At 35.6% G+C, this 23,334-nt stretch overlaps 1 protein-coding gene across 3 annotated transcripts in view; it reads right to left on the reverse strand.

Moving 5' to 3' along the window:
• PPP2R5C (protein phosphatase 2 regulatory subunit B'gamma) overlaps positions 1–23,334 on the reverse strand; it is an 82,121-nt gene that overhangs the window by 20,226 nt on the left and 38,561 nt on the right. For all 3 annotated transcript variants that reach the window (XM_068682752.1, XM_068682754.1, XM_068682753.1), the window contains 5 exons: positions 11,169–11,368; positions 3,585–3,695; positions 2,844–2,936; positions 2,600–2,730; positions 619–678 (listed from right to left, as the gene is read on the reverse strand). In XM_068682752.1, coding sequence (XP_068538853.1) covers positions 619–678; positions 2,600–2,730; positions 2,844–2,936; positions 3,585–3,695; positions 11,169–11,368 — 595 coding nt within the window. The remainder of the gene's footprint in view (positions 1–618; positions 679–2,599; positions 2,731–2,843; positions 2,937–3,584; positions 3,696–11,168; positions 11,369–23,334) is intronic.

Raw genomic sequence — 23,334 nt, forward strand, 5'->3', positions numbered from 1 at the left:
TTCTAAAATTAAGTGACATTACATTGTTATTTTTATGTGCAAAGATGTGAAAAAACTGTAAAGTAAAATAAACTATGCTTTTGAAGTGTATTATGTATATAAAATAAAAGCTTGCCCATGGATGAGAGAAAGCAGTTGATAAAAACCACATCAGTTTTGACTGGGCTATCAGCTTTATGTTGTACAATTCTATTTTCAAGGGCTTTCAGATGTATCACTGCAGTTTACTATAAAATTAACAGAAGATTTCTGAGAACTTACAACCTGTTTACCTGCTACACATTTAGTAAAGTTGGAAGAATTTTTAAACAAATTGCAATTAGTTACACATTAATCACAGCTGCATTACAACTAATCTTAATCACAGGGTTCCTAAGCTAGAAAATAAGACTTAAAATGTGATATAAAAAATTGTCACACCCCAAAAATGTTGCTGTTACACTCAAGTTCTTGCCGCATTTCTGCGCTCTTAGAAAAAATTTATCCTCAGCTACAGCTTTGCCACACGCTAGGAAGCTATTTTCATCTTGTCTCATAACAATGTGCAATTCCCAACTCAATCTTTAAAGCCTCCTCTGAGGACAAAGCAAGTCTAATTAGACAAAACCTACAACTTACCTTCCCAGTATTTCCAGTAATTCTGCTATGCCATTGTGATGTTCTGTTTCATAAATAAACCTAAATAAATGAAAAGTTTTACTCAGTTACTGCCAAATAGAGATGCAAGGTGACCAACAAGATTACCATCTAACATTACAGGTAGCCTTCACCTCCCCAGTTTTAGTCACTCAGAAGAAAACAAGCACACAGTGGAAAAGAGTTCACCAGAACAATTTAGCAGTCTTACAAACCCTTCTAAAGACAGTGACACTGTGTGTACTTGACGGCCCTGTTCTATAGCAGACATGCACGCTCCATATAGAAACAAACGAAGAGCACATCAATCTGCTCTCAACCTTCACGCTTGCTCCTTCCCTCCACATTTAATAACAGTACACTCATTTGAGCCTTTTCCAATCATACTCCATGCCATTTCAATAATGCGAAATGGAACACAGCAAACAATGCTTTAAATATTAAAATAACACAGAGCATCTGGCATAATCAAATGCTGTGACTCAACCTTCTATAGCACATGCAAGCACAAGGTGTTCAAACAGTTACTACTTATGGATCTAAAGAGCTATTTGGCATTACAGATTCCTATGCACACAAAAGGCTCTGTAATAAACTGAGGAAGTCAAATTTTCCTGAATTCTTGTTTGACAGAACACTGTAATTTCCCATGCAATCACCTTTCCTGCATTTTTCCCAATTGCCTAAATTTATTGAAAAACTTCTATGCACAACTTCAGGTATTTTAAAATTATCAAAAATTTTACTTATTAGAAGATAATATTAATTTATTAGAAAATTGTTATTTATTTGAAAATTTGTCGTAGACCAACATACTAAAAACTACTTTTAATCCAGAGTATTTGATATGACTTTTTTCTCCTTAAAATGCTCTCCATGTAATTCAAGATGATTTCAAGCAAAATTAAAGACAATGATATTAAAACCTTAAGAGCAAATAAGCAGGAACATACTGGCTTAATAATTTAAGAAAATATATATATTTCACACTAGAAAAAAAAGTAAGATTAGCATACCATGGGGACAGAATTTATGCAATCCTGATTAGTGACTAAAAGACAAAGACCACACTTCTGTTTCTTACTAGGCTTATGTAAGAAGATTTGCTGGAAAAAGTATACGAAAATGAAGCATTTTGAAAAATTCTGCACATACTTTGAGTTTGTCACATACAAACCCTTAATTCAAGACAGAAGTTGACACAGCTTTCCTCCCTGGTGTTCATATTCATGAGTTTACAATCAAATGCAAAAAGTTTCAACTTACAGCTCAAAAGTATTACAGAAATAAGAAACTTTTTCTGTTTGATTTTCTCCCTTACAACTTGGTACAGAAAGGTTATTTCTGCAGTGCAAATGACATCATCTCTCATAAATTTCAGAGTGAAAAATATGGAAAACTGTAATAGTTTGCATTCTTTGTAATGAAGTCAATTTAATGACTGTAACATTTCTCAGTCTTCCAAAAGCCACACACCAGAACCATCTGTGTTTGAAGACTTTGCTTCTGCTACTCCTTGAAGTAAAGCACAAGAAGTAGCAAGTAAAAAAAAAAAAGTTCAGAAATGAATTATATACGTGTATTTTTATCTAAGGACATACTGGCTCTAGATACGGCCAGTCAAGAGCTCTTGTCTGCAGGAGAGTGAAGGCTTCCCAATTATTTTAAAGCAACTCCTCTCTATCTCTTCTAAAGGCTCACTTGTTACCACATACAGAGAATATAAGCAGCTGGTACTGCTCGTGCCATTCATGGAATGGTACCCAGTATGTGTCAGCTTTTTTGCTAGTTTCTTAAATGGGAAGTTTCATACATTCATTGTGGGTAGAAAACAGAGACATGATGGAAGGACTGTAAAACATTCACAGTATAATGACTTGTAGAAAAGTGTACCAAAGCTCGAAGCACCACCCTCCCCCTCTTAAAAAAAAAAAAAAAGGAAAAAAGCTATAAAATGTATTACCTATAAAATATATTATTAATTTGTTTCCGAATGTAAGCTCTCAGGCCTAAGAATTTCCCGTATATTCTGTGAAGAGTTGTTTTGAGAAAATCTCTTTCACGAGGATCTTCACTGTCGAAAAGCTCTAAAAGCTGCGAAGAGGAAAAAAGAAAGGATGCACTTTTACCTGAACCTAATGCATTGTAAGATAATATGGATTTGGAGCTTTAAGTTAAATATGTTTTGTTTTTAAAAAAAACCTTACCTGTAATACAAATTTCTGATCAATATATTTCTTAGCTATATTAGGTTGGAAATCTGGAGATTCTAAAAACCTTAAGAAAAATTCATAAACAAGCTGAAAAAAAAAGTCCGACAAAAAACAGTATTAGTTTTTTAAACAAGAAACCATTTTATAAGCAGTACATTACCAAAGTTACTGATTAGTTGCTCAGAACAGGACTGTTTTTATTTATATTTGTATAGCACACTTTTTTAAAAATTTATATTGCACACAGTGAAAGCTTTGCTCCTGCCCTCTCAATGCAGTATGTTTTTATCTAGAGCAAGAACTCTGGGTTCTTTAAATCGCATTCAAATTCTGCTGAGCTCCATTGCTAGATTTTACTCATGGGACCCAGAATAATCTAATATTCATCATGCTCAGAAGTATGTGTCTTGAAAATTCTCTGTTCTCCTCTCTTTGTCATAGTACCTCTCAAAGCCAGAACTGTGCCAGAGTCAGATCAAAGCAGTTAGTGACAACGTGAAGCTCATTTAAGTCACAGCAATTGCATCTGCACCGCAAGAAACAGCAAGCCTTTAACCTCCAATACACTAGTGATTTTTTTTTAATATTATGTGTAAATTCAAAAGTATTTTAGGTATAGCAGAGAAACGCAACTTACAGATATAAACACCTAACCTAAGTCATTTTGAGTCAATAAGCAATGATTTAAATGTTAAAATTCTATTAAATTACAACTTCCTAATCTTCACTAAGTACCTGTAGATGAGGCCACGCAGCTTCTAAAGTTGGTTCATCTTCCTCTGGATCAAATTCTGCTCCCGTTGGATTGGAAGATGGTGGTAATGTTCGAAACATATTAACTGCAAACTGAAATCACACATGCCTTTAAGAACTCTGAAACAAGTGAATGACTATAAAAGATTTCAAAGATAATTTTTTACTGAGAATTCTTAACATGACCTATTTAGTTAACATCTGCAAAAATGCAAGATATGTAAGCTAGCAATTTAAACAAAAATGAGGTAAATTTATTTTTCTTTAAAAATTTTTAACTTGGAGAACAGTTTTCCGTGCAGTACTCTTGAAAGCACAATCTTGCTGACAGGATATTTTCTCTCTTTAAATACATTTTGAAAGTCCAAGCAAATATATTTATAAGTGGTTAGACAATATTTTTACATATACGCTTTAGAGGACCTCACAACAACCTTCAACAGCAGAAGTCAGAACCAGACATGGAAAACAAAGATTACCTGCCACTATTCTGTAAATTATTATTGCTTTCAAATCATACTCTGGGTGTACCTATATGGAAACACTTTAAAATCAAAGCTCTCTGTTCCCCTCCTAGTGATACTTCTCTTAAACCATGCACAGTTTGGCATCCTCATGGATGTGGAGCAGACTACGAAGATGAATTGCTTTTCAAGGTTCACATACACAACCACACACACACACAGGTACAAAGGTATAAATATATTTTGTGCTGTCAAGTGTTTGTCTAGATGCAGATTTGTAATGTGAGTGAACTGAAGTAGTATTTGCCACAAAGCCCTTTAAAAATTATTAGGGATTTTGAAACTGTTTTCAAGACAAAAAAAGTTTTTAAAAATCTTAAAAGGCAAAAAGCATAAAAGTAAAGGTAAAATTTAAGGAACCTCTGCATATTTCAAGGTCAAAAAGGTTCTAGGGAAGATGGGTGCTGACTGTGCTCCTGCACATTACATTGTGCATTGATCATCACAGGTACTGTCAGAGCGATGATTTTGCAACAAATTTTGACACAAAACACTTTCCTAAGAGGTCCTCTTCTAGGTAAAACCACTTCATCACTGAATGCACATTGCTTGGATTATTTTTTTAAATGTAAATAAAAATACACATAATCAGGTATGATCACAATGACATCTATATATACAATACGTATAATCATAAAAGAACGTACACAACATTTGTTGGCTGAAAAAAACCTTACATGATTTTTGGATAAATTTAGCACACGTTCTCAAGAGTAATCTTACCTACAATGGCTTAGTGCAGATTTAAAGTCTGCAGTACCCTCAGTTCTCCACCTGAAATGACAGCTGGCTCCTTCATGGACAAGAAAGGACCGACTAGCTAGTGACTCAAATGGTTGTTCTGTCACCCCGACAAGTTAATGATTAAACCTTTTACTGAGAAAGTTGCAGGGAACAGGCTTCTGTGCACGCCAGTAAGAAAAATGGAAAAATCCCTTATCTGTAAATGTAAAGACAGCTACAGCTGTCAATACCGAGAGAGACTAATTCCTCAATTCCACTTGTAATCCAGAGTATTAGATAGGGCAGATGTTGGTAGGAGACAACACTGATGAGCAAATAGAAAAATACAATCTATTTAGCCATGTAAGTGCATCCAAGAGAGACTTTTTGTTCTGTTTTGTTGCTTGCTTATTTGTTATCAAACCAGTACCAAGCAGCCTAAACTTACTTTTGAACAGAATGAAAAATATAGATCAATTCAAGTTATGGTCCTGAACTGCTTCCTCTACTTGAAAAAGATTATTTGATACAAAGGCTTCAGATTGAACACAATGCAGAAATGGAAAGATTGCCAAAATAAAAACAGTGGTTTACTATTCTAACCTTCCATAATGATCAAGTATATTAGGATATATACAGAAACTCTTTAAGGCTTTTCTTACTTATTCAAGCAGTGTAACAGATCGGGAAGTCTTTTTGCGAGAATTTAGGGGAAATCTGAAAAATACATTTCCTAAGTCCAGCCAAGTCAGATACAACTGATTTCCCAGGAAAAAAGAAAATTCTTTGCAAAAGGCTACATCACCAGGAGCAGCAGAACCATTTACAGAGCCTTTTCACGAAAGCCAATTTGGCTCAGCAAACATGCCAGTACAGGGCATTTCCACAACTAGCTAGAAAAAAAAAGATTATTCTATTGGAATTTGCATCAAACTGAATGTTTTGAGTATGCAAAAAAAACATTTTATTTAATTCATCAGCTGAGACACTCCTAAGCTCTCAACAATTAAAGGAAAAATCCTAAACCCTACATGATGGATGGGGTTCACTTATAACGTAGCTGTAGGGCTACTTTAATCACACTTAAAAGTCTATTATTTATGCCATAGTATCAGTCTGATTTTCAATTGTTTTATGATACACATCCCATACACACATTTTTGTTCTCTTCTCACAGTTTTATTTATTTACTTTTACATATATACATATATATATATATTTTTTTTAAATAGCATCAGAACTTAGCTGCTTATAATTTGAAGATAACCCAGAAGCTCTGAAAGATTGAGCTGTCTAAAGATGTTGTTTTGCAGAGGAATCCACTCCACCCCTCTTCAGTGGGATTCTGGGAAGAGCAACAGAAGGCCATGTTTCCCTGCTCACATTCTGACTGCTTATCATTAACACCTCCATTCACAGTTTAAAATAATGCTGTACATTACTTATTAACTAGCAGGCTATGGAGCATATGTATGTGCTGTCCTGCCATCTCACGTCTGACAGATGGCAGAGCAGACAGTGGGAGGCAGTATCAAACTGCATCAGCTAAATCTGCAAGAATTACATCATATTCCCATGAAGGAAAAGTCATCCTGACGCTCTGTTTTGCTTCATAATATTCCTTTATTTCAACTGAGCCGTAGGGCTGATATCGATTAGGAACGCTGTATCAGAGTAATTACAGTTTCACAGAATTAAAGGTAAAGCTAAAAAGGGGCATATAAATATAAAGATATTTTAACAGCATGGACTTCAAGAAACTAATAACCTTGAAGCTTTCTTCTAAAAAGGTGAAAAATTACAATAAATCAATGGTCTTCCAAAAAAAACATAGGAAGCCCAGACGTGATTCCCACTTGCTAAGATTGCTAAGCAAATCGAAGAATAATCAGCCTTTTCTAGGTGAGAAAGGAAAGTCTCAGGCTAGAGAGATAGCAAGAAGAAAAGCTGGGTTGTATAAGGTGTGAGTAAGTTTCTTTCTTTTTTTTTTTTTTTTGAGAATATCAAATGGAAAGAGTATCAAACCCAAAACAGAATAACTTGTTCCATGAGCAATGGAGCCTGATTTGATTTCCGTTTGGTATCTGACCAACAGAATGTAGAATTGCTCAAATCAAGGTGCACCATTTCTCAATGAAGACAGCTCTGAAACTCTTGTCTATTAAGCCACTACAGTTTATGAAAATTTACAATGAGTTAGCATAATTGAGACCTTTGCCTTTTTGTCAACTGGCTGCTCTTTTCCCTAACTACTGTCTTTTTACCAAATAGACAAGATGCAAGCTGCAAAGCCCAATTTCCTCTAAGTTCAAATTCCCAGAGAAGAACTAAGCAAACAGCCTAAAGGATTAATTTATACCCCCCAAAATCCAACAAAACCCCACAAGCACCCCCCTGATTTATCAGATTTGAATTTTAACAGGGCTCGTGTGCCAGGATTCTCTCTGCACTTTTAGCATGGGCATGTTTGACTCCCAAGTATGTAATTCATTCAGGGGGATGGGAGAACAGCAAAAGAAAAGGCCAACAAGCTGCATTTTTACAGCTTCACAGACAGGTTTGCTTGTCATGGTTGTTACATACCCTGCTCTTCTGGTGGCCCATTTTGTGTAACACTAGAGAAAATTTTCAAGCAAGTAGGTATCACAGAGATAACATTACACACATTTTCTCCTCCCTTCTGCTGAGCAGCCCAAGTGAAGCTTGACAAGAACAGCTCTGAATGATGAGATTTATAATTTGAGAGTCTGCACCCTCCATATTTTAATGGATAAAGCCATCCTAACAGCTGAATCGAGCCACATATAGTACACTTCTACTCACAATATCAACTCTTATTCCATATCAAAGGTCAGAGTAAACAAAAGACATACCCACATAACACCAAAATAACACTTAAAATAATATATATCCCCATGTGCATGAGTGTGTCATTTCATTTTCATAATACATGAAGAGTAGCAGTGAAAACTGCTTTAGCTGCTGAAATGACCTAGTTATAAAGTAAGATCTTAATTCCTTTATATTACCAACTTAAAAAGTCATATTGGTCTTTGTGCTTCACAAAAACATCGATTTCTTATACACAAGTACTACATCATCATCAAGGAAATTATTCTGGGGGCTACAGAAATAAGTCTTATTTACACAAGCTTTGGATCTACTTGTTTTTCAGAACACTACAACCCCAGATCTCAAAATTCAGCATTTCCTCAGCTTCCTCTCAGCTCTCCTCAATATCCTCTGACTGGTTAGCTGGGGAAGTGAATATTCATACCACTGTTCACTTTCATAGTCCCCTCTTAAAATAGATACAATACAGATATTGCCCATCCCTTCCTGAGATGGAAAGCAGCATTCCTATGGGTCCATATTCCACACAGCTAACAATTCTCAGAAGTTTTCTACAAAACTAATATCCTTAAATATTTATGTTTCTGACTAATTAGTACACAACAGAACAATCTCAAAGTCTTGTTTTCTTCAAAACCCAAGCTAAAATAAAGCATACATCCCTTTACTAAACAAGAATCCGCAACAGATGCTTTTCATCCAAACTATTAAGTTATCATTTACATTTACAACGTGTATTTAGACATTTGTCCACATGTCTTTCAGCTTCGAGATGTAAGTTTCTGCTTTGGGGATAGTCAATCCAATCTTACTATAATATACATGTACATGAGAAACGGAACTTGTAAAACAAGTCTGTATTAAAAACATTTCCCTTCCCATCATATTTTTGCTTACAAAGGTAAAGAGAATCTGAAGGACATCAGCTGGGTCCTTGAGGAAGAAGGGGAAGAAACTCTTACATCCCCCTCTGGAGAATAACATTACATCAATTTAAGAAACTTGTTTCTCTCGTATTGTTTGAAAAGACTCATGGTTAATGTTAAATAATTATTAAGCAACCAAATCAAAACATAGCTTAAAGACAAGATCTAACTATACATTTGCCAAAGACACTTGAAACACGAAGCAGAGGGTTGGGATGACGGGCACGAACATGACGTGATCACTTGAATTATAAAGACTGCTCTCATCAGAGCAAAAGAACAAATAAAGATACCGTAAAGGACAAATAATTTATTATTATTAAATGGGTAACTTGTGAAATTTATTGCCCTAAGTTTTTGGCCTAAACAGTACAGTAACTAAAGCAAACAAAAATCTCTCTCGCTCTTACGCGCACTTACGCGTGTATGTAGTCATCTATAGATGAGTAACCCCCAAGCTGTGAAGATAAACAGAATGGCACAGTAAAGTCCTAACTCCTATACCAACTACCAGCTCAGATAAAGAAAAATAAGATTTCATCTTTTCCAGCAGCCTCTACACTCATCCCTGACAAGACCAGGATGCTGAGCTAGATGGATTATTATCCCAAGTTTGGTGTAATGAGTCCTAACGTAGACAGGTCCCTTAAATTACAAAGAAGACAGCCATTTTACCTTAACATCCACATAAATCTACTACTAGAATTTCACAAAAAGTACACCTCTTTATGTGCACGCCTGAAAGAGGCATATAATAATACTGCAAGAGGAATATAGTTGTTTCATTATAGACAACTGAAAGAAAACTTTTCCATATTAGCAGCCTTAAAAAAAATTGCTATTTGAATTTAACCTAAAAATCCTAGTCCAGGTCTGACAACAGCCACTGAAAGTGTCTGCCACAATGCTGTACAAGTCTTATACAAGGAAATCCCATACCCTTTAGATTCTTACATGTAAAAAGCACTTCAAATTCACTGAAAGAATTGTTAAACAGAAGCTCTGAGCCCATAGCAGAATGCTGGTAGTTCAGATGAGACAAATTCTGCACCAAGATTTATTAGACTGACAGAATTGCAAACTGTATTAGTTGCATCTGAAAGCAAAGGAAGTATGTATTTTCCTTGGTTAAATGTATCCTTGCCATTGGTTTTTGATGGAGGAAGATAATGTGGGCTCATAATGCAGAAGTTATGAATTTATGGACAGTTAAGACTCCACATAGAGCAAACACTAATGTCTTAAACTGATATTCAAGCCATCACCATGAATTCCATTTTTTCCTCTAAATCAAATCTCAGCAAGCTTATTCTTTCATAATTATTTTTCTATGAGTATCAAATATTCTCAAATGAATAATCGATTAGCAAAAAACACATACAAATAGGGTATCAAAGCATATGAAAAGACATGATCCCATGATATCATTAACCATCCTCAATGTTTTGTATACATTTGACTTAAAGTTGTACAGAATCCTCATATACTCAGAAGTTCTCATAAAAAAATCTGTATTAGTGAACACTTATGGTGCAAGCAATCTTTAGAGTAGCACCTTTAATACTATAAATCTTTAGAATCTACTCTGAAGTTGCTTCACAGTCTCTGATTTGGAGCAGGACCTCAACCTCAATATCTGACTGAGTTCACACTAATGTTAAAGAAGTACATTTTTCTTATCCCCCTGAAAGCTTGACCCAATTGAGTATTTTTGGGGCGGGGGTGGGGTGTTAGAGGGAATAACTATCATGTCACGTGGTCAACATTTTTTTGGGGAAGCTTAGTAGTTAGCTACTTGGAAAGATGCTTTTCTGTCCTCAGCCCAATTGTTACCTCAGGCAACTGGCATACAGTCACCACAATGAGAGAAGAAAGACTCTCCTGCAGTTTCACGGCTTCCTCCTCTGGACTGAACTTAAACAGGACAGAAAAAATGAAGTGGGTCTAATTGGCTTGGATTTCGATAGTGAAAGGGAAGACAACACAGGTCTAAATAGTACATATAACTTGTTCCAGCAAAATCCTCATCAGTGTAATAAAGTCTGACTCTCATTCTCAGCTCCAAATGCAGAAAAAAAAACAATTTCAACCATGGGCACTGAATGTAATTACATGAGATTAAGTGTCAAGATTGAACAAGTGATGTTAATTCTAACAAACACTCAGACTTTCAGTTTTGCGATCTACTCGTTCTTTAAAAAACTAGATTATTTATACCCTTCACCCTCACCCTGTTTTTATAAATGCCTATTATAAAAAAGATTGGGGGGAGGGGATGGATGGTCTTTTTTATTTATTAAAGATTTCATTTTTATCAACTTAAATCATAATTTATTTCTGCTGCAAATATGCATCCAATTTCTCTTACATAGAAGAGTCAACACTTGCAAGAGGATTAAAAACCTATTATATTACCGTTTTGCCAGTGTGCAAACATAGTTGATCTTTTTGAAGATTTCATTAGTACTTCTTAAGACACATTGACAGAGCTGAAGAAGTAATTATGAATTAAAAAACTTCAGAATGATTCCATCACTTACCATATGTACTACTTCAGGGTAAATAGGTTCTGTAATCACATTGCGATTGTGTGTGATATATTCTACCATTTCACTTAAAGCTGCTCGTTTTACTTCCTTCCACTTTAGGTCACTTAGTGGATCAGAAACAAAGTCAAAAAGTACACAACATTGTCGTAACTTCTGGATAAAAAGCTTTTCTTGATCAGCAGGAGGAACATCTGAAAAGTAAAAATAATTGGTTATAATTTACGTTGTAGCAGATTTTACTTTTTCCTCATTTTTATTTCCCCGAGACACAGGTACTGCAGTGTTTAAGACTAAAAGCAAACTTCCCAAATCTTCAAAGAAATTGAGGAATATAATGGTCCAAAACATGAACCCCAGTAAAATACATTGTATGTGACAGGATGAATTAACAGAACTCCGAAAGTGCTGCGTGATTGCCTTCACTACAAATAGCTGCTGCACAGAAAAAAACAACACATACTTGAAAAAATGCCTCAAGAATTCCCCAAAGAGCTCAGTTTACATACAAAATATTATATTTGTAGAAATATTCTTTTTGAGTATTAAGAGATAAATCTTCGGTTTCATCAATATATTTAAGCCAGAGTCACTTTTTAAACTTGGGATCTACCACTTCACAAATTCAATTTTTTCCCGTCACGCATGAAAATAAACAGCAGTAACCACATCTAGCTAGGCACAGAACAATTATTTATTTTTAAAACTTATTGACACAAAAAAAAACACTTAAAGAAAGTTGAGTAGATGCAGATCTTCAACTCTTTGCTCAATTTATAGCATCACTTTGAATGTTCTGGACATGCAAGAGATAGACTTGCATTATGAATCTTTTGAAGCATTTTTTAGGAGTTTGTTCAGTTAATTGTGGCCAGCACCGCAAAATTAAACACTGGTCTTCTAGAAAAGATCACAATTACTAAATATAAGTCATGAGTTTATATATACATGTGTGGGAAAGGATTTTGCAGGTGGCTCCGTGATGTTTCACACCTCCCTGAATTAGATAATGAGGAAACAAGCAATAGAAACAAAAATTTGAGAAAGGTTGAGATAAAGTAAATGGGCTACAGTGTTAAAGATGAGCTTTGGGCAGTGGCCAACTGCTGGCAGGCTGGAGGTGCGTGTCTGAGGGTCTCTACCCAATTGTATGACAGATTCAGGCACATGGACAGTGCGTGGGGCTACAGGGAAAGTATACGTAGTAGTGAAAAAGGGCAATAAATGCCTTCTGTCCAAATGCCATCAGGAGTCCATGTCTTGAATCCCTTCAAACATGTATACATATGTATTTATATACATACAAATAAAATACAAATAACACACAAGAAAATAACACTGTCAGCTCTCACCAAGGTGAAAATAAAACATGAAAAAAAAAGGCCAGTAAATTTTTGAATCAGAATGAGTAAATAATTGGTTTGATATTTACTGATTGTTTAATCATCACTCAAGTGTAGCTGGTAAGAATAGCCAGTAATAGGAACACTAACATTTCTGCCCATCTTCCTTTCAAGTCTCCCAGTGCCCCTCTTCTGCCCATTTTTATCCCTCCCCTTTCCTCTTTTCTAGAGGATCTTTGACCTGTGAAGCTAGTCTATCTATTCATAATGTTTCTGAGCAAGCTTGCTGGTGCTTTGTTTTACTGCTCCTCACACTTAAAGTGGCTCTTCTCAAGTGTGTACAAATCTACTTAATTTAATTTCTCTCTTCTGTGGTACCTTTTCAAAATACTTTTTTTGGTAACTCTAATTCTGTCTGTAACACTTCTATCAATTTACACATGCCTTTCCTTTATACAGTGCTTTGTGCAGTGGCATTTTTGCTGTTTGACAAGGATACCTAGGTTCTCCTAAAACTCTGAAGTCTAATTCCTGGGCTTTTTACACCTTAATCCACCGTGATGACCCTCAAAAATTAATTTAATGCTTGTATATGAAGTAAAATTAGATTGTACAGTTCAGATGTACAGAGAACTGATGAGAAAGAAAGCCAGCACTACTTTTGCCATCAGTACTTTCCAAAATAACAAACCTTCAGAAATGTAAAAATACACTCATATCAACACAAACCCACCAGTTATAATCTGAAGCAAGCCTAAATCACTGTGTCCAAATTTAGATGTAGAAGTCTAAATTTAGGTTACTGTTAAGAAAGAACTAACACTAGACTGCTATTTATAAATATTCATATGGTGACAACTTAAAATATCTCTTACATCTAACGTTTCAACAGTTATGAAACAAAAAGTAATGCTTCTAAAATTCTACACGGTTTAGCTGTGATGCCACAAAATTCCCCATGTGCTTTGCTTTTTGCCTAAGTGACCCCATGAGCAATTAAGATGATCAATGTATGAGACATTATAGTTTATTATACACAGCAAATGCTTTCAGGATCAGCACCTTAACTTCCAGTAAATTGGGAATATTTAAGTAACTGGCCAGATGTAAAGAAAACAGTACCATATTTTGACAGCAGCAAAAAAAATACCTATGCCAATTAAAATGGCCACATAACCACAGCATTAAGTTCCAGACAAGAAATGAGAATATACCACAGAAAGCCTGCATAAATTAGCACCATAATACGTTTAATATTTTTGCATGACATTTTTTTTTTTATTGTTAGCTATGAACGGCTAAGCCTGATAAAAGACAAAAGTCTAGATTGCCTTTGTAAAAATGCCTGCAGTTTGCTTTGACTTCCTCCAGTTGATGGCTTGTCTTTTTCCTTAGCGCACCATAAAATGTAAAAACTTTCTTAAACACAAGCAGTAAGAACCATCACCAGACAAAGCATTTCAAGTGGTACTACTGAATATAAACACACACAGCCTAACAGATGAACACGTAATGTAATAAACTGCCTGACATATCAGCCCAGCTGATTAGTTAATATAGTGAGTAGCTCTTCTTTAAATGCTTGACAAATGTATTGTCAAGATAGCAAACTGGAGTGGTTCCTTCCTCCCCAAAAGAAGTTGCTCTCAAAAGTACTTTTGCTTTAATAAACCTGCATGACATATTTGGTCTAAATTAAAAAAAAAGCTACAGACACTAAATTGCTCCACTAATCGACCGCAGAAGAAAAAAACATAGCGGAAGAGCTCCAAAGAAGATACAGAACAACAAAAAACTGTAGACAAAAGAAGCCGTTATTGGTTACAGACTTCAGTGTCATTAAGGCACCTTGGATAATGAAGAGTTCAAGAATTAGGAAGAAGGTGCTAAATGACAAATGCCAACAAATTTCCCAGCAAATTAAAAATCCTGTCCAGTGTTGTGAACAATCTGAAAGTACTGTAAGCCACACAAATTGTATCTGAATACATATGCTTTTGTCTATTTATATTAAAAACTATAACTAATGAATAAATTTCTCCTGGAAAGAGTATTTAATGGAGTTGTTTGCATGCAGGAAGCCAGGTAAATTTACGACCTAAATGTAAAAAGTCTTGTTTGTACAAAGTGGTTAGAGTGGTTACCTTTTCCCAATTAACTAAAATGGAAAGTGGTTCAGCCTGAAGTGTAACAACATGATCTCACTTAGGGATACTGTGCTGGACACGTATACTGTGCAAAATCCAGAGACCTTAATCACACAAGTAATGGACATACAATTACAATGATTTCCAGTACACCAACCTGGAAGGAGAGGAGGCATTATAGCTATAATTAGTACTAATCTCTGAAATTCAAGGCTGACAACTAAGAAGGTCCAGGAACACCCTCACAAAGCAAGCCACCTGCATCACCACTTATGAATTGGTTTAAATATTTTAAGTTTAATAATTATCCCTCAGTGATGTGAGAGATAGTCTTTCTACAGACTGAGAACCTCACGTATTTGTAAGGAATTGTTTGTCACGTCCCTTCCCAGCCTTTTAAGTGTTCATCAACAGCTTTAATATGTCCGGACCTCAATTCTCTCATGGTGCTTGCCTGGAGTACTTGCCATCAAGTCAAGATCATTCCTACAATTAAGGTTTGAAGGGATGATTTCAGGATGACAGAGATTAGTGAAGGTGGCCAAGCAGCAGACTGGATAGACCAGAATTTTTGTACAGAGAATGTACGTGCACCTGTTTAATTATGAGATGCCCAAACAAGTCATTTATCCTTAGCCACATGCCAGAAACTATCTGGCTGCGTGCTTTCCGTTCACTGTGCGACAACTTCTACATCAACTTCTACTACAATTAATTGTAATCTCTGACTTCTAATTGCTTAAGCTAACTGACATACTCAAAGACCATTTTACTAGGTATGATTTATTTTTTATTTTTTATTTTTTTGGTAATTGAGCAGCTCTGGTGCTCCATCCCTCAATGACCAAGAAGGCTGTGGTTATTTAAAGGTACTCCTTATCCCCAAATTGACTTTTGGTGCTATTCACTGAGTAACACTTAAAAACTCTCCCTTTGCTATTTATATCACATATTCAATACTTACAGAATTTGCTTAAGTGTCTTAGCAGAACACAGATGATTTCCTTGCTTTCACAATAGAACAAAGTTTTTGCCTCACTTAAGAAAAATAGAAATAGAAAAAGAAACAAAACCAGAAAACATTACAGTTCAGTTTCTAAGTGCCCAGACATATCAGCAATACTACATCACACGTTTGCATTGTAGGACTTCAGAGAACTTACCGTTCTCTGGGTAACTTTTTCAGTCAAATATAAAAGTCACCTTTCAAGTACTGTATTTTATGTTATCACCTGGTGCCCATGACTGACTCACTCTCTACCTTTTCCAGAGAAAAACAGACCTTTTTTCTATGACAACAGTGTTTACCAGCTGCTGAGGGCAGGACAAAGGCAGGCAGGGTAAGCAGGCGACTCAGCAATGTCATACAAAACAGCTGTTTTCACATACAAATTGCCACTGCAATAAAGCTAGAAGTTGAAAATGTTCAGGTCATGGTCTGACAGGAAGAACAATACAGTTGCTACCACAAAATATAATTTGTGGTCAGTAAGACTCACTACATCATTTTAAAAGCAAAAAAACGAATCATAGCTGAAAACTTGCAGAAAATACATAGAGGAGATACCATTCGTTGTAGCTGTGTGAGCACTTGCTTGTTTGTGAAGGCTCAGCAGAGGTATCGGTTTTGCTCAGTTCCACTTTATCAGAAGGAAAAATACTTTTTTTCTTTAAAACAGTCTGATACTAAGAACTACCAATCAGATTATGGACACGTATATACACCCAGGATTAAGTAAAAGGTTCCACAAGACCACCACACTGAGGGGAAGTAGCATGTGTAAAAAAAAAAAAAAGGCTAGATAAAAAGCAAAGGCTAGAAATAACTTTTTCCTTAAGATACAGGTGTATAGCAAGAGTCCTAGCATGATGCTTGCTTGCAAGCAGATGATAAATCTTATGAAATGTGTCTCCAAGTCTACTGAAGGTTACAGTTTTTAAAAATGAAAGTATAAATAAATTTAAATATGGAAAAACAACATTTAACTGTAAACTAGGGTGCTATCCAGTACATCCAGTACACTGACTGATAACATGGCCCCTTCTGACAACAAAAAGCAGGTATTAGTGTCCTTTAAATTGGCTGTCCATTAGAAAAGCAAGCAAAATTGAAGCATTCCTGGAGCTCTGTAATTTGCACTACAGAGTTGTACTTCAGCATGAGGAGTTCAGCATGTTTCAGGCAATCTGTTTTTTTCCCAGACATTTCAGTTAATAGTACCATGACAGCATTTTTCTAAAAGGAGTGTTCAATATCTAGGGTAAAAGAAATGGAAGTTGCCAGCCATGTAAGTAGGGGGACTGCATAACATGGGAAAATGAACATAATCAATTGAAACATTGACTTAACAGAAAAATCACAGAAAAATGGAAAGATTACAAAAAAAGCTTGTCTAACGCTTAATAAAGTTCTATTTAAAATGTATATTTTATTTTGAAATTGTTGAATTACTATCTTAGTCCTCAGCAAGGAGCACTTCCTTGGGTTACAGAACTTAATTTTTCTTGCATTTCTATTATTTGACCAACTCATCACATTTGCTGATTTTCTTCAGCAGATTTTAATGAAATTATTTTATTGAAAATATAACAATATTTTATATACTTAGAGACAAAACTCTCCCAGACAACAGTATTCTACCTTAATAGAAGATACTGGAAATAAGGGGGTGGGGAGAAAATCTTCCAGTTCACACATGGAAAGTTTAATTAATGCTATTACATCTAACAGTACTTTAAAATACACTTAAGGAATACAAGAAATTACTATAATTACATACAGTATGCAATACACTTTATACAATAACTAGCAACCCTGGGAGTAGGAGTATGGCTGCAGATTACTTGAAACAAGGTACTGTTATGCATACATTGCATAGGAAAAAAATACATAAAATATTGCTGTTTGTATTGTTTTATCTGGAACACTATTGATCCTGTAGCTTTTTTCCCCCTCCAAAAGAAATGCTTAAAACAAGAAAAATGCCCACTGTGATCAAAGCCACAGGAACACCCATGGGAAGACACACAGTGCTTGTGTTAGACTCTGTATTTTTATATATCATGCTCTCTTAAGTGGCGTAGAAAAGCAAATTCTGCTCTGTCTCACTACTGAAGATAATGGGATTCACATGTAAGTGAAGTAGTGTCATAAAAGAATGCAGACTTTTTCCAAAAGAACTGCAGCTGAGTCTTTATCACAGCTCCTTCTCCTTCTTTCAAGTTTGAGGTCCTTCTCCATTTACCATTTATTATACTATTATTACTCAAATACATTCCGACTGAGAAGTTCTCAGCCTTTTTTTTTTTCTCCTTTCTCTTGAAACAATGCATTTCCTGTCAGAAACAGGATGCTGCAGGTTAGATGAACTTTCAGCCTGGCCTAGAACAAAGCCTATGATTCTCCAAAAATTCCTGGTCAATAATTAAAAACGCTCTAAAGATACTTACAGCTTCTGCAGGACAGACAACGAAATGTTTTAATTGTCCAAACACCTAATATCATAGCAAAATCGTGTTGTTCAAAGCCAATTTGATGGTGAGCTGAGACTAGCAGATGGATGCACCCAGCCTCTATTAGTACTCATAGAGCAAACTGCAACTTTAAAGCATGACCCTCTTTTGGATCAGCTGCCTTTATGCAGCACCACTGTTCTCAGCAGCAATCCCAGAGAGAAAGGAGAATCAGCTGTAAATACTGGCTATGCCCACTCCTTTTTGCCTTCAAGGAACTGAACTGCTGCCAGCCGTACCTTTTGGCTGTGCTCCAGGTAACAGGCATTTGTAATTGGAAATAAGAGCTTTTGGTTTGGTTTTTCAGTTTTTGGAGAAACTACACTGCTCCTACTTACTGTTGTTTCACATTCTGTAATGTGCCTGAATGAGACAAAAGCACACAAAACATGATAAATATTTCCCTACATATTGATAGTAAATAAAGCTTAAAAACGATGCTTGAAATCCTATGTGGCATATTTTCTATCTAAAATTGAAAAGCAAGCTGCATTTGATTTCACTTTCAAGTAGTTCAAATTTCTGCACATTCAAGTACTCTAGTGGTTTTACTTAAGTTTTGTTTTCAGAAAACAAAGGTTCCAGCTAGGATTGGAAATTCAGCTTTATTTTTTCAGCAAAGCAATAGAGCTGACTTTGCTTCTCTGCTGATGTGCAGTCTGGGTTTAACTGCAACTCTATTTAAGTGAAAGAAGTTATTCCACCTCTGACAGCTTGTGTATGAAACTAGGCTTAAACTCACAACAGGGAAATGGGGTGGGGGGGAGGCAGGAGGAGCAAGATGTTGGAAATCATTACATAGAAACGTACACAGCATTTTAAATATTGTTTCTAAATAAACAAATCTCTTCATTCAAAATAAAGACTTTTCATTGGATTTAGATTTTTTTTTAAGCAATACAGTTTGGCATATATTAGAAAAAATAAACTAAAGGCTGCTAGAATTAAATGAACTATTGTAAGACTAACTAAACAGCAACAGCAAAAATAACCCACAGCTGAAGAGAGGCAGAAAGTCCTGAGCACACGTTTTGTCAGTTCTGGAGTGAAGCTCAAGAGAGGTGCTTCAGAACAGTAATCCACTAGGAAAGCTGCAGTCTTGGGGGAATCCCATGCAGAAGGCTATTGGTGGTGGCAGCTATCCCCTAGCTACAAGATTAAATTGTGGGTTTGATGATAGAGAAGCTTTATGTAATGACATTTAACTGTCAAAAATAAAAATGGGAGATTAAGGACTTCAACCGGCAAGGAAGTAAAAAAAAAAATTGTTGTCATTCTCCACTGTATGGCACTATTTTTTTTTTTTATTTTATTATTATTATTTTTTAAGTATTTAAACAAGCTGAGACACAAATGACTTCCACTAACATCTTTTCCAGGTGTACATCATAACTAATGATGGGAAAAGTGGATCAGAGGCACACAATGACTTACTACATTATGTAATGATTCTTCAAAAGTGAACTAAAACCACCCTACATCTAAGCTTTTGTTTTAAAAAGAATGTTACCAGAAATCAACTACTTTCTTAGACTCCCCCCCCCAAAAAAAAAATCATGATCAGATATATATTTAAATCTAACTAAACTAAGAATTTTTAGACTAGATTAAAACATGTTGAAATAGAGTGTAGAAGTCATAACTGCATAAATACTTGGAAGGCAATGTGCCATAAAGAGGAAAACAGGAATGCTCATACAGGAAATGACAAGTGAAACAAGCAGAAATGGGCTTGACCTAATGAAGTAAAAATTCCACCTGAAAATTAGGGAGAAAGATGACAGTGAGTAAAATCAAAAAGACAATGGAAGAAAAAACTGTCTTAACAAGGGAAGCAGGAACCAAGCAGATACAGATCTCTGAGCTTTTTGGCACACACACAGTTAACATGACAGGAAAAGCCATTTTTGAACACAAAGTACCTACTAGCAACCAAAAATGAAAAATCCTCTATTTCCCAGTTTTACTATGTGCTTCAAAAGATACAAGTAACTTTGCATCCATTTTCAATGGCACAATAATCTGGAGTTTTACATAAAAGAATATGCAACATCAATTGCATTTGAGCTTTTTAAAAGTATTTTTAATATATATAACTGTCTCTCAGAAAATGAAGAACTGCTGTCAAGACTACTGCTGAGACCAGACTTAAGTTTCATTACAGAACATAATTCCAGTGCGTGGTGTAATTTATATGCTTTATATTAAGAAAACTGAAGAAAACAATGAACAACTGAATCAAACTCTGCCACTTCCGATGCTTGCTTTAAATAAATCTAAGCTAATCATGCCTACCCATATACTACAAGCAGAACAGCTTCCTGAAGCACACCAAAGCTCCATATACCAACCTCTAACTCTAGCCAGATACCAGTCAAGAGTGAGTAATTTGCCAATGGTATTAGCTGTCACACATCTGTGTGAAACGTAATTCAATGCAAAACCAACCACCAAAATATGTGTAAAGTACCTTGGTTACTTCCTGAAGAGCCTATCAGCATGGTTGTTCCTCTCCTTGCTCTGTTACATGTCCTAAACCCTGTGGGTTACTCCTTGTTTTCTATTAGATACTTTTGAATTATAAAACACATAAACTTAATGATATTTAGAATAATTATTAACAGATATCACAAGATTTCACTGAAGAACACTGGGCCTAGTGTTGACTTGGGAAGAGATGACATAATATATTAGAAAGCATGAAGAAAAGAGAACCACGGTTTTCTATGGTTAAAACCATAGAAAGAAACCCTCAGTGTTTCACATCCTAACGCAACCTAAACTGAATGCAAAACCCCTCAGGCAAGAGTTCTTTAAGTTGTACCACAGGCACAGCTGCATGCACTCACTGAAGCTAACATTTATTTTTAAATTAATCAAACACTTCTACAATTTTTCCTTGACGACAACACTAAATCAGCTGAATTCTCCATTATTTTCAAAATTAGAAATAGGATCTGGAATAAATTTTTTCCTATTCAGAGGAAAGGCTCTACCAGTGAAGGTAACCGAGCCTGCATGCAAACTGACTGAACTTCCAACAGACAGCAATTACCACCCCACGTATATTCCTGAAAAATCCTACTTTTCAATTCAGTACGTAGCCTTCCTCACTGGTGGCATAAGCAACCCTTCAATAGTTCCATATGCCTATGAAATTTGGGAACCTTGTGTGATGCAACTCGGGTAAAAGAAGTGGTTGGCGTGACAGCCATGATGCCTGGGAGAGGAAAAGTAACCTTAGAGCTAGGTCAGTAACCTGCTTAGCAGCCAATGCTTGCCACGTCAAGTGCTAACAACCATTACTTCAAATGCTAACAACAATTACTAGCAGTGCCCTGCTGGGAAATAAAATTCATATTTCAGTAAGGGAAATTTTGACTCATAACAAGACCATAGTATTGACTTGTATTGAAATGCATGCTTTCAATATTACTATGCATTAAGATTGAAGATCAAAACCAGATAGAGATTAAAACCAAAATATATACAGGCATATTATGTCAGGAATGAAGTGCTTCAGAATTTTCCATTTAACTCAATTCACAAATCATCACTGCATATGATAATGCATATTCCAATGCTATTTTCCCTTGTGTACATGTATTCAGACAAATACAGCATTTACTTCAAACAGATGTCTTTAGGCTCTGGTCAGACTAGTCTTCAGTCTCACAAAGGGATTCTGGTCAGAACAGAGCTTGTACCTATTAGCAACAGCATCCCAAAAGGAGTACATTGCTTTGCTGCCAGAAAGGCTGATGTTCTGCTGATAACATGTACCACATTTCTACCACTTTCCCACAGCAGAAAGAGTGGACCATTTCTTTCTGTAACACACTCAAATCAGAGCCTCCAACAAAAGGCAAAAATAGTTTGGCTTTCTTAGCTATGAATCCTAGGCTGACCCACTACTCCATGCCCAAAAATTTATGAACATCACCTAACTCCCAGCAGATTTCCCAAACCAAGTATTAAGGCTATTTTTAGTTACTATCTTCTTTTTAAACAGAAGATTTAATGAACAATTAAAGCAGTTGATTTTAATTTCTTCTATTTAAAATAAGCTTTAGCATTCATTATCCCTTAAGCTACATTAATGAATACCCACTTTCCAATCAGAGGGAGTGAGAAGAATTAAGCAGTAAAGTCCATGCTCAAAATTTTACTTTGGAGAGCACATGTTTACTCTGATTCAAAGGTCAGTGAGATATTAATTTCCTACTGGGACAAGAACAAAACCAAACTTTTCACAACACGCAAATAACTTCAATAGGCAGTCCTCAAAAACCAACCAAACAAAAACCACCCACCTCTGCATCAGATTTGGGATTTTGAGATACTTTCTGTAGAAGGTTATATGCTAACAGAAGCAAAGGATAAAATAGTGTGCTGGGAAGAGGTTGGAAGAAACATACTAGTCTAATTAAAGTTCATTTGGAGTATATCTTTGAAGAAAAACTTATTATACCTCAAAGAACAGATAACAGTTTTTCCTTAACCTGTTTATGAGATTTCAAGCTTTGATCCTTTTGGTCAAGTTTTCTTTCCAATATGTGAATGAAAACAGGACACCTTTGAAACAGCGCTGACATTATTATGTTTTCACTTCAAATACAAAAGCAATATGAAAATTTGGTTCTAAAGGTTTTGTAAAGAAAAACAAACAGTTGGCAAATCCAAAAATGCAAATTAAAGAACTTCCATAAAACCGATCCAAAGAGAGGAGTTTTCAAGTAGCAGACTGCTACAAATAACTGGAGAAGTTCAAAATTTACATCTTTTGGTTTCATATTTCATCTTTTCTTTAAAGAACTTATGAGGAAAATGTTTACTTCATAAAATTCAGACACGTATCAGTCACAAGAGCAATTAAGAAAATTGAAGCCTGACATAAAACTGTCACTTCCACCATTACTGGTAACAGTTCAGAGGCAGCCCCCCGCCCCTAATTTAACTGCCTTTGAAAAAGGAAACTTAACTGGCAAATTATAGCAGAAATGGTGTTGCACAACCTGTATGCACATTAAGCGGAATTCAATAAAACACGTGCAGATTTGACTTTAAAATATCATGCATTCATTTGCATTCAGAGCATCATTTAACTCAGCTGTGTCATTTTTAAAACACAAGCACATGGACAGAAGCCAAGTACAG

The sequence above is a fragment of the Anas acuta genome, chromosome 5 (genome assembly GCF_963932015.1).
Source record: "Anas acuta chromosome 5, bAnaAcu1.1, whole genome shotgun sequence".
Classification (NCBI taxonomy): domain Eukaryota; kingdom Metazoa; phylum Chordata; class Aves; order Anseriformes; family Anatidae; genus Anas; species Anas acuta.